Below are 13299 nucleotides of genomic sequence, written 5' to 3' on the forward strand. Positions count from 1 at the left end.
ACTTAATAAACACATCACCGAAAAATTGCGGATGATCTGCAATAATAAGGAAATGAAAAACAGAACGAGAGCAGGCCAACCAGAATGATCTGAAATAACATTTCCATTATCTCGCAGACCTCAATTTTATCTTCCTACAGTTATTTGCTTACTTGATTATTTATTGTTCTACATTTCTTTTGTAGTAAATTAATAGTTTTCATCTGTTGCAGTGGGGAATATAAGATAGGAGTAACTAGATCGTCGTACGAAATTACTCTGCACTTGACCATAAGAAACATACGAGCAATAGACCTCGGTAAATACTTCTGCGTTCTTTCAAATAACATGGGCTCAGCGCGAGGTACAATCCAATTGTATGGTGAGTAAATCATACTTTAAAACGCACAGTGAAATTTCGAAATATTTGGTTTAAAATTGTTTGTTTTTGTTTTAGAAATCAGGGTGGAAACAACAACCATGCCTACCACAACGACACCGATCACGACGACCAAAGGTAAATCCTTAATCTGATTTGAGCGAAATGTCCCATGGGAAAAACAGGGATCTTTTTGAAAGTGTTTCCTTATATCTTTTGCACGGATAAAAGTGATAAGAATCGTCCAGTGTAAAATCTTCTTTATGGGTTTAGAAAGAGTCGAAAGAAATTTTGCTGTTTCCAATCCTTCTTTTCGTTTTCTCACACCTCTGAGATTCCGTCAAAGATAGTGTCGCCGCTGTCTTTTCTAACCATCTTCGTTTTTTATTAAAGCCCGATTGAAGATAAGATAACAAGGATTTGAAACTCTTCTGTATCTCTTAATTATCTGATTTAAAAATCAATTGTTCTTTTTTTACTTTCTATAAATAAATTCTTTTTTTCTCACTTCTTTCTTATATTTTAGTCTTATATCTTCAGATTTAAACCAATAATAAGTTCAAAATCAAACATAAATATTTAATTCACTAGTTTCGTGGTACGCTTGACCAATTAATACATTACAATTAATCAAGGTTTTCAATTGAGATAAAAAAGTCAATGGCACGAGCGGGATTCGAACCCACGATCTTCGGCTTGATACGCCGCTGCTCTACCACTTAAGCTATCGTGACCTCGATCCACTCGGACATCAACTTCCCATCTCAATCACACCTTTTTGAATTTTCCCTCTTTTTTGCAATTTTTCAAATGTCGTGTAATCAATTTGATTCTTGGCGACAAATGAAATGGCCACGGAGAGCTTTAGTGAAGGTATACTTCATTCTAAACTTATTCAATTCACTAGTTTCGTGGCCCGCTTGACCAATTAATATATTACAAAAAGGGAGGGAAAATTCAAAAAGGTGTGATTGAGATGGGAAGTTGATGTCCGAGTGGATCGAGGTCACGATAGCTCAAGTGGTAGAGCAGCGGCGTATCAAGCCGAAGATCGGGGGTTCGAATCCCGCTCGTGCCATTGACTTTTTTATCTCAACTAAAAACCTTAATTAATTGCAATAAATATTGAAGTTATCTGGTGTTTTTAAAAGAAACTTTTTTAATATATCCCTCTTTTAAAAAATATAAATGCTCCAAAAAGGCATAAAACCCACTCTTTTCTACATATACACTGAGAGTTAAAAAAAATGGCCATCCTTAATATTTTTAATTATCTCTTAGACAATCCTCCATTGATCCGTCTTATAACATTTGTCCGTTTTAAACGATTAGATGTAAATAAAACACAGATAAAATATCTCACTTGTGATTTTTGTGAAAATATATTTTTGAATAAACAATCACTTCTTGGTTGGTTTTAGGGTGAAGCTTCGTTCCGTTGTTTTGATTTTTTTTTTAAGTTGTACAGTTTTTCAGTTTCAAATTTGTTTGAGTGATGGTTATAAGTGATTCGGTTACAACTGTCCGAAATGATTTCCATCCCTTCCAAGCTATTGGAGTTTACTCAAGAAGGCACGGATCATGTAGCTCAGAGAGAGTTGTTGAAATTAAGCAACGACTTGACAAGTTAGGTATGCTAATAACAGTTTACGCATTGTAAGACGAAGACTTTCAGAAGCCGGATTTTCAGAAGAAGGCCTACCATTGGTCCAGAACTTCTGACAAGGCACAGAATAGCTCCGTGAAGTCACACATCAATTGGTCTGAGCAAGATTGGACTAAATTTTGTTTGCGGATGTCAAGGTTTTGTTTGAGATCTTATGAAAGCAAAGAGATAAGATAAGAACTGGAGAGCGATATATCCCCGCAATATTTTCACACCGGAGAAGTTATAGATGTGTTTTGTGCAGACATTCCTATGGAAGGTCGCACAAATTTGATCTTCATCGAGGGTTCCCAAACAGCTGCGCGATACATTGAAGATATGTTATCAGAGGTTGTTCCTCATATGATATTAATTGGCCGTTTTATTTTTATGCATGGCCCAACACAGCTAGGATGGTTGATGACTACTGGGGACGGGCTTCAATGCAACGTTTGGAATGGCCAGCATGTAGTCCAGACTTAAACCCTATCGAACACCTTCGGGACGAGTGTGAATAGGGTAAAAATTCGCCTAGCGATGCCAGAGAATTTGCAGGAATTAAGAATGGTGCTGTTGGACGAGTATGAAAATATTCCTCAAAACTTCATTCAAAACCTCATAAAATCAAAGCCACGTCGAAGGCAAGCGGTGATCAACGCATACTGAATTGAATATTTTCTTGATTGCTTCAATAGCTACATTTTTGATAAAATGTTTTGACTCGCTTTCACTTTTTATTTAATTTTTCTATTTACCTATATCTTATATTTTTCTTTAAAAATATCCAGTGAACATAACCAACAAAAAATAAAAATTATAAAGAACGCAAGTATTTACTAAAAAAACGAGGGTGCCACGTTTTTTCCTCTCAGTATAGAATTGATAAAGGGATTAATAGCCGGTTTATCCATCTGCGCTAGATTTCCGCCCTGCGTTTTACGCCTTTTCAGTTTTTCTCCCTCTGTGGACAGACTGAAAAATCACTACCGTTTAAAACCACTTTAATTACTTAATTAAAGCTCCGCATAAATAGCCCCAAGGAGGGTAAGAAGGAACCCGTTATTAACTTGATGAAATATTGCACGAACCTCTCTCAGAAAAATTATTTACACTTAACGAATAAACTTTTGTAATATTCCTCCATCGATCAGACATCAAACCTCTACGTTTTCTAACAAGATGAGAACGAAAAAAATCTGTGTTGGCTTATTGAGGCAATCAATTTAGTATTTTCTTGACGCCTAGAAAAGGGAAACTGAAAAAAAAAAAACCAAACTTACATTTAATTTAATTAATTGGCCAGTTCTAAAACAGTGTAGACCAGGCGGTGTATAAAATTGACAATAGTTGGCTATAATACATCATCAATGGTGCACCAAATGTGCATTGGGCTTAAGAGGCTCCAACCAATTTTAAGAAAACTAACTTTCTAATCAACGAACTTTCTATGATATACTATAAAAACACTCGTGTATATTTTTTTCAAAATCGCAGTTATAATTCCTCACAATGCGATAGTCAACACATTAAATTTTCTTATTCTCATTAATAATCCTAATCCCGAATTTCCACAAATCCTTTAGGGAACCTCGTTGACCGACTCCTTATTGCAAGGTAATGCCATATTGGTCTCTACAAACTTAATCCCCCGTTATCAATCAGGATTCCGATCTTTTAATCATCAGGGCATTAAAGTGACCGAGACATGTCGGCTCAGTAACCCAAGCAATTGTTCACACGTATTTCTAAACGTTATCGTAATATTCGTCCTTATCATGAAGTCTTTCTCTCAGGCACTAGTTTAAAAAGAAAATGGTCCGAATTTTTCAAAGATGGATCTCCCAAGGAATTTATCACCAATCTTATTATCACTGGTAGTGGACGACCTCCTATAGAAGTGAACCACATTGGGCTTTGACGTACAAGCAGATGACAGTGCCGCTGTAATTCGCCATACTATGGTAAAAATAATAAGACAAAAATAATAAGTAATAATAAAAGAAAGCATTACACGAAGTTACGTAAGTAGTAGTAGTGGTTTCCTACCAAAGGTTAACATGAACCTTAAGAGAATCTGCGACATACTGTTGTGGCCCATGGGTGTACCAAAGACTCTGTAGAAGAACGTCCGGACAAAATCCTAAAACGAACTTATGGTTAAGATTGTCGGACCCACGATCACTTATGCAAATTACATCGGTAACCAAAAATAAAACAAATATTTGCATGACTTAGTATCTCGGTGCAATTAAAAGTACTACTCACAGAGGCAATGGAACGTTAAGCTGCACCCTTACCTACACATATGAAAAGAATAGCGGCAATAGAGGCATTGAAAATTTATCGTACGGTGAAAAGGAAGCATCTAACAACAAACTAAAATTTTCAACAAAGTTAATACAACAGACATGGCTTAAACCATCTCAGACTTATCAGACATAATACTACACTTCGAAAAACCATTCAAAATAATTATTGAAACACACAATAAAACTAGTTAGCTCGTTGCAAAAATAAACTAAAAGTAGACAAACCTGGAGCTGTTGGTATATGGGCGGTTGAAAGTTGGAAAATGGTATAGGCATGGGCATAAAAGAGACTACATTTGAGCACCAAATGGCCTATACATCTAGAAGAGACAGGACGACAGATCATCTCCTATATGACACTGATGATGATGATGAATGGAAACAAGAAAATGGAGACTTTATGTTCCCAGTACTGCACTCTTGTGTAATATTGAACTTTTCCGAACAAATTCTACGCAACTCTCCCGCTAGTAAAAGTTTATGGTACACGGAAAAACCGCTTTTTTCCGAACTCACTATACCAAACCCCAAAAAATTTGCCACTTCACAAAAGAAACTAAAATCTCCCAAACATTTCAGTAGCAAGATAGAGCGATTTTCCCCCCCGGCCGGCTAGCTGCCTGGGCTATTGCCGGCACCTCACATTTCTTCCTCCTCACGTTTTAAACATTTATTTACTTTCATTTTTATTTATTTATATTTTTTATTTTTTTGAAGTTAGCTTTTCTGTAGGAAGTCTGGCGATCTTTCTGGTTGTGTTCTGGGACGTTATTTCTACATTTTTAGCCCTCCCACACGGGGTGAAAAGGCTATGAAACTGTCTCATTCACTAACATTCAATCCTAGCCTAGCCTTTATGCGGGTTTCAGAGTACTCGATATCCCTCTGAAGACCCGCCCTCGTTCACGCTAATAAATACATCCACACATTATGTACAATTAAAATTAAAATTAATCTAAAATATTAACCTAGGTTGGTGGGTTTATGGGGTACTTGATATTCCACCATAGACCCACCCATGCATACACTACTATCGCACTAGTAAATACATTCACTCAAACAGTAAACAGTAACAGTAACCAGAGATATCTATCCTAGTTTGGTGAGTCTGTGGTGTACTCGATATTCTGACCACTACCCACCCGTACACTCACACATTCTCGACAATAAATACACTCACTTCAGGAAGGGAAAACGAAACCACGTGTGGAGAAGCATTAAAGGCGACCATATGCATTTATTTGCTTCAGATATTCGATTACTTTCTTGCTGTTGTCATTGTAAAACCTCTTTCAAACTCGAGGAAAGGCCACACTTTGTTCTGTGCGGCGCCAACAGTTCGCATTCGGTTAGTAAATGCTTAACAGTTATTTGTGCGCCGCTTTTTCTCGCCAAGAGATGACCATGCGTCAGTCTAGTGTGGTCTATTCGCAGTCGGGTCAACATTATTCTCTCTGTTTTACTCATTTTTTCCCAGCGGTTCTGCCAAGCTTTCCAACAAATATTCTTCATATATTTTTGACGTCCGCTGAGCTCACGGGAAAGAGCGAAATAAACGAAAGTTTAGATATTAATGGAAAAAATCCTTATGATTCCAAATGCGAAGGGAAAAACTGGCATTCTGAAGGAAGTTTTTTGAGGTCAATCCTCCACTAGTTTTACTGCGGACATACTCCCACATCCTCACATCCAAAAAAGACCCAATCCACACACCTTTCTATCTAAACTAGGGAAAAAATCCAATAACACGAAAACCTCACTACCAACTAGTTTACTCGCTATCGCGTCAAGTTAAACGAGCAAAAGAGCCCATGTGACTTTACACTCAGACGACAGACTATCCCAATAGTACACATAAACAACAAAATAATCCGTCAAACCAAGGCAGCTTTGTTGGGACAACAGAACCATGGAACCAACTGGACTAAAAAAACACGCCCTCGAATAAAAAAAGGTGCAAACTCATTGTCAAACAAAATCTACGAATTCAAATCTTTCAATCCCTTCCTCAATGATTCTTTATAATCAACCAGACATTTCAAGCCCAAGCTCTTTCCTCAACGTCCTACCCTAATAATACACAGTCAAAACTAAATAAAAAAGAGTTACAGGGCTGGCTGTCGCTTTTCCGCACCGCCATATTCAGACATGTTTTTTCAGATTTATATATACGATGTACTGTTGTATTACTATATTTTATACAGATTATTTAATAAATAAATACCTGTAAAATATATATTTTTATTACATCTATCTTTTGAAACAGGATAAAGCATATTTAAAAATTATAAAATTGTTAAATTGATCGTGCAAACTGATTATGATTGGTTATACATACATATGTCCAAATCCTTGGCAGTCGATAATAGAACATTTAATTTTTTCATTTCTCAAATGACGCATTTGGTCTTTTTCACGGGTTACATTTACCACAAATTTATGTTTGTTTGGAATTTGTCTAGTCAGCAGATTCAGGCTTCCTTACGGAGAAGCTCTCAGTCCTTATTTCCCACGAGGGGAGAGAGGCTATTTGAATCTGTTATCCTGAAAGTGGTTGAATCGATTATTGCGTTCGTGAGAGAAATTGTCAGCTCGAGGATTTCTTTTGCCTTTTTAAGTTGGGACAGTTTTTAGTCTTGATCTTTGGCATGTTGGTATCTCCTATTCATGTAGTCATAGTACTACTGAACTCCTTAAATTTCCAAAAGATAAACAAATAAACATTTAAAATCTTAATATAGCAAAATCCAAGTAGAAAAAGTATTTTTTTCATATGATACTTAAACGTAACAATACAAGATTCAGGCTAAAAAGAGTTGACAGCCCAACTTACACTACCAAAAAACCAAAAGTATATAGACAATACTGAATGCTAGCCCCTAAGGGCATACGGACTTGAACTTTATGGAACTGCTAATCATTCCAATCTTAACAGCAAACCCTTTATTTAAAATACTTCAAACCATATTTAATGCTCCCTTCTATGTCTCTAATCATACAATTCACACCGTCTTAAAAAATCTTTGCCTAATTCCGTTACAAAAAGTTTTCATTCTAAATTACCCGACCACTCAAAATCAAATGTCAAGCGATTTCCACCCTGTAGGTGAGCTAACGGCTCCCGTCACTGGATGGACGCCGTTCAGCCTTACGTGCCCTTTTGTGTCTCCTTGCATACGTACCTTGTGTGTACGTACACACAGTACTAAATATTACCACATATTTGCTTGTTGGACAAGTGCAGTTGTAAATAAATAAATGAATTTAAAAAAGTGGCAGGCTCGATGGACTGGATCGGCAGAGAAGTTTTCAACCATCAAGAGTCCGTAGAAGAAGGTTCATCCTTAACCAATTCAGATAGGTCATTCGAGGTTAACACGCATAGTTTTGTATCCGAAATGCTGTGTCCCACTTAAATGAATGGTGCCATTCCTTGGCTCTAGTAGTAGTATAGAGACATGAGGAATGCCACCAGATATGAAGTTTGTGCTTGAGCAGGGCTGCGGTTATCTGGGTCTCCCGTTCCGATTTTTAGTGGAAAGAGGCTTTTTTACTGTATTTAATACTGATAGTTTTGTGTGTACCTAGAGGGTGTTGAGAGTGAATGTATTTATTAGCAAGAGTGTGCAATGTGAGCGGGCCTATGGCGGAATATTGAATACGCCATCGACCCCTCAATTAGGTTAGTTGTATAACAGGTGTAAAGGCTGATAGAGAAATATCGAAATCACCGCCCAAAGAGTCCCATTCACTCTAGTAAACTCTACTGCTCTATATTAAATATACCTTCAAACCTCTTTATAGTAGTGATCAAGATTTCTTCCATATCAATTTTTGTTTCTCTATTCTGCATGAATTGTTCATATTTATAAAGTTTTTTATGAAAGATTTTTTTAAGTACCTACATAGATAGCATTTGACTATCATTAATTTTCACCATTTTGATATTTTGTATCTGCCATAGTTCTACCTTTATTATGTCTCAAATTATTCGTTCTGATCCAATAATAAGCTTTAAAAACATCTTTATTGTGGTTTTAAGTTACATTTCTGTTTCAGCTACCACATCTACCACGACTCCTACGAAGAAATCAATCATATTTATTGCTCCAACACATTCAGGTAAGATAAACTGATGCTAAACTAATAAATTTAATTATTATATGCGCCCCAAAATTTTCTTGTTTAATTTCAATTGTTCCAAGCCAACTGTATAAAGTGACGACCAAACGATTCCGTTCATCCTTTTCACTCAAAACTCCCTACTTTGTCTTTAACGTCACCCTTGATAATGACCTCAAAATCGCTTTCTTACAAAACGTAATCTTGCAATAAAATGCAAAACAAAGTCATCTTTTACTTCAAGTGATTAGCCAAATCCTGATATAATAGAAACTACCCTTATACCTTCATCAAACTGAAGCTGGGATGTTCTCGCGCCCTGCTTGATCGAATTCAACACCACAAAAGACAGTACAAGCAATCCTAAACTCTGAATCATAGTTACTACTCCCTATTTCATTATTAACATCGCACTTCGCAAATTATTTTATTACAAAACGTAATCCCTTTAGCAAATTCCGTTCCAAAGCAAAGCCATCTGATATCCTAATCAATTAGTCAAATTTTTATTCAATAAAAACCACCCCTATAACCCTATCAGGCAATTGAAATTGAAGATGATCTCGCGATGTCATTGTCGAATATTTTAGCCCTTCCAACACCCAAAACAAAAAACATTTCTACCTATCCGAAGTCATGAGATTCATAATCGATACTCCCAACTAAATCTTTAACATCACCCTTTACAATGGCCACAATAAGCTCTCCTTTTAACACAATCCCCCACTAATCCAATAGAAACCCCATCAGGCGACTGAAATTGAAGATGATCTCGCGATGTCATTGTCGAATATTTTAGCCCTTCCAACACCCAAAACAAAAAACATTTCTACCTATCCGAAGTCATGAGATTCATAATCGATACTCCCAACTAAATCTCTAACATCACCCTTTACAATGGCCACAATAAGCTCTCCTTTTAACCCAATCCCCCACTAATCCAATAGAAACCCCATCAGGCGACTGAAGTTGGGAAGGTCTCAAGACGTCCTTGTTGATCTTTGTTCCTTTCTAACTCCAAACAAGTCAATCCTATCAATCCATAGCAATCAGAATCACAGTCGATGCTACCTACAAGATCACTCCGCTTCCTAGTGTCCTCATTACCATTACCTACAAGATCACTAACATCACGCTTCACAATGGCCACAATAAACTCTTCTTTTAACCCAATCCTTATTCAATAGAAACCACCATTAAAACTCCAAACATTCTTCTAGAGAATTTGTCGTGTTCAACACCGAAAAAAGACAAAATGTACAAATATAGAATTTCATAATAGATGGTCCCTACAAGATCACCAACATCGCCCTTCACAATGGCCTCTCCTTTTAGCCGAACCCTTCTCCACTGACTAAACCCAACATACGATTGCAATTGAGAAAATCTCACGACGTCCCTGTAGATTATTTGGTCCTTCCGAACAACCGAAAAATTCAGTCCTATCAATCCAAAATCATCAGAATCATATTCGATGCTCCCTAATAACTCTCCAACATCATCTTTCACAACGACCACAATAAACTCTCCTTTTAACCCAATCTAATAGAACCACTTTTTAACCCCATAGAGCCGATTGAAGTTGAGAAGGTCTCACAAAATCCTATTCGATTATTGTTCCTTTCTAACACCAAAGAAGACCTATTAATCCAAAGCCATCAGAATCATATCATCGACATAACCTTTCACAATGATCACAATAAACTCTCCTTTTAAACTAATCTAATAGAACCACTTTTTAACCCCAGCAGACGACTGAAGTTGGAATGGTCTCGCGCGTTTGTTCTAGGGTGTTGGGATTTTTCAGCATCCCAAAAAGATGATCATACACATCTACAATTTCATAATAGGTGTTCCCAACAAGGTCGCCAACATCACCCTTCACAATGGCTTCTCCTTTTAACCTAATCCTTATCCAACAGAAACCACTCATATAAACCCAGCATACCACTTTAATTGGGAAGGTCTCACCACTTCCTTGTCGATTATTGGTCCTTTAAGGACATCCAAAGAAAACTATCAATTCAAAGTCATCAGAATCATAATCGATGCGCCCTATCAAATCTCCAACATCGCTCTTCAAAATGCAAAGAAATCCAAGCTACTCACAGAAACCCAGCAGAGACACTAGTCTCACGACATCTTTCTAGAGTATTGGTCGTATTTTTTTCAGAATTACATAATAAATGCTCCAAACAAGGTGACCAACATCACCGTTCACAATAGCTTCCCCTTTGAACCTAACTTATCCAACAGAAACCACTCATATAAACCCAACATACCACTGTAATTGGGAAGGTCTCACGACTTCCTTGTCGATTATTGGTCCTTTATAACATCCAAAGAAGACTATCAATCCAAAGTCATCAGAATCATAATCGATGCGCCCTACAAGATCACCAACACCGCCCTTCAAAATGCAAAGAAATCCAAGCTACTCACGAAAACCCAGCAGAGGACACTAGTCTCGCGGCATCCTTCTAGAGTTTTGGTCGTATTTTTTTCAGAATTTCATAATAAATGCTCCCAACAAGATGACCAACATCACCCTTCACAACGGCTTCTCTTTTACCCTAATCCTTATCCAACAGAAACCACTCAATGGAAACCAACTCTAACCCCATCATACGAAGCCGATCGGTCCCAATCCCTCAGCAAATTTCGTTTTACAATTCACTCGCCTCTCGCTCCATTCAATTGATCCAATCCTTATAGACACCATCAGGTGACTTTGACCTCTCGACATCTTTTTTGTGTGTTAGTAAACAACAAATGTGTTAACTTAAACCTCAGGAATATTTATTTACAAATCGTGAGATGCGGTCTGGTGTGATATAGGTTCCAGAAAAACATTTTCTTTATCGTGCCAACGTTTCGATCTTTATTGAGATCATCTTCAGGGCCTGGGATTTACAAACATTGTTTACATATAACAATTACATTTTGGATGTGGAAAAGTGAATTTATACAATGCAAGATATATTTTATATATTCAATCAAAGTATTTCTACTCACTCAGTGTTTGTCTTCTGTGTAATTGTGCCATTCTTGCATGTCGTGTGGCACTCTCGACGATAAAGAAAATGTTTTTCTGAAACCTAAATCAGACCAGACCGCATCTCACGATTTCTAAATAAATATCGATTAATGGTCACTAATCACCACACATTCCTCAGGAATATTACGAAACTTTTTCATTAAATAAATATATACAGTTTGTATTAAATGTAATTAAACTTTATCAAAACATTTTGCCTTCTTTAATTCTTCTGTTTTCTATTTAAGATTTGCCGGAGAACAACGAAATCGAAGAACTCCCCCTTTTTAACGACGCCAACAACAAAAGGGGAGCAGAGGCGAGCAGCAGGAGGCGCAGTTTCACGGTGTCGTCCTGCTCCGGCCTGAGAATCTCCCCAATTTTATTAACACTTTTTCTTATCAGGTGATAAAACAAAGTAGAGACATCGAATAAATCGAAACTGTCAATGTAGGATGGGCCGCAGTCACCGCGGCCTTGTTAACGTATCGAGATGAACGGCCTGAACGGAGATCCGGCCTTAGAAACGACTGATTGAATCTGTTTAGTTTAAATGTCCATAAAGCCTCGAAAAAGAACAAATTGAGCACGATGTTTAATTATGCATATCAGAGGCATATCAGATAAAAACCCATTGAGTTTAATAAAATTACTAAATATGCATAAATTAATTACTGTCAAATAATGTACATATTATGACCTTAAAGTATGAATCGGAAAGGGTTATTTCCTAAATTTGTTGGGTTGGATAGACTTTGGTCTGTTTTTCTGAATGTTAATGTAATGAGTTTTATCAAATTTCATTTAATGTGATAATTGTATAAGCTTGAACCCAACATTTTCTTTTCGTTTCTTTTTCATTCTGTTGTAAAAAGTGAGAAAATGTGTAAATAAATTACAAACAATTGTGAATTAGAGTTCTTTTTATCATAAAAGCAACCTGTTTAATTTATTCCTAAAAGCGTGATCGATGCCGCTTTGAAAATAAATCATTTATTACGACGGCGTAACGTTCTTAGTACTTTTCCCCTCTCTTACTTGTACCTATACTTGATTTATGTAAAATCCGGAAAAGCTTTCATGGAGTCTTTGCCGCAGGAAATTGAATTCCAAGGCTAAAGGAAATTATTTCAGCTATCAATGAAAGGTCATTTGACGCAGTCGTTTATTTTTTTTTTTTTTAACGTGTTTCGCGTCCCAACCCTTAAAGAAATGAGGAAGGACGATATCCAAAACCGTCATGAGACTTTTCTTTAATAATTCGAATTTTCGTTTTGGAGAAAACTGCCTCGCAAAGGTAAAATATTGAGCTTATTTTTATGTGGTTCAATCCTCAAAGTTGGATTTCTTTCAAATGTAGTGTAAAGCAATATTGAGTTCCATTGCGACTAATGTAAAACCTCGCTTGAAGTTTTTGGGGCTGAATTATGTACCAGATTTTTTGTTTTTGTAAATTTTTACCCCTACTGTGTAAAAGAACTGTTTTGTAATTTTTGTATAAGAAAATAAAAAGTTGTCAAGTAATCTTAGCATGTAAGCGTTTTCTGATTAAATTATTTTTCATTTGTTAAACAATGTTGGTTTAAAATAAAACTTTTTTTAAATCGAAATTTAACTTTATGACTTTTCAATTTTAACATATTTCCAATGAATTGTCAATAATGCGTAGGCACTAAGTGGAAAACTGTCCAATATGACCGATCTTTTGGACTGGGATTTGTATTTGTATAAGCATAAATCCAAACATGTATGTACATATACTCATGTACAGAGTTGATCCTATCACTTCTCGTAGACCACCGGCAATTCCAATTTTTGTAATTTACAA

At 36.5% G+C, this 13299-nt stretch overlaps 1 protein-coding gene across 1 annotated transcript in view; it reads left to right on the forward strand.

Annotated features, from left to right (window-relative positions):
- LOC106670298 (lachesin-like) overlaps window positions 1-13016 on the forward strand; it is a 218597-nt gene extending 205581 nt beyond the window's left edge. Inside the window, exons 7-10 of the mRNA XM_014400489.2 lie at window positions 213-361; window positions 437-496; window positions 8372-8434; window positions 11720-13016. Coding sequence (XP_014255975.1) covers window positions 213-361; window positions 437-496; window positions 8372-8434; window positions 11720-11880 — 433 coding nt within the window. The 3' untranslated portion in view covers window positions 11881-13016. The remainder of the gene's footprint in view (window positions 1-212; window positions 362-436; window positions 497-8371; window positions 8435-11719) is intronic.
- The last annotated feature ends 283 nt before the right edge of the window (window positions 13017-13299 follow it).

This window comes from Cimex lectularius, unplaced genomic scaffold (assembly GCF_000648675.2).
Source record: "Cimex lectularius strain Harlan isolate CLEC.00 unplaced genomic scaffold, Clec_2.1 scaffold94, whole genome shotgun sequence".
In the NCBI taxonomy this organism is placed as follows: domain Eukaryota; kingdom Metazoa; phylum Arthropoda; class Insecta; order Hemiptera; family Cimicidae; genus Cimex; species Cimex lectularius.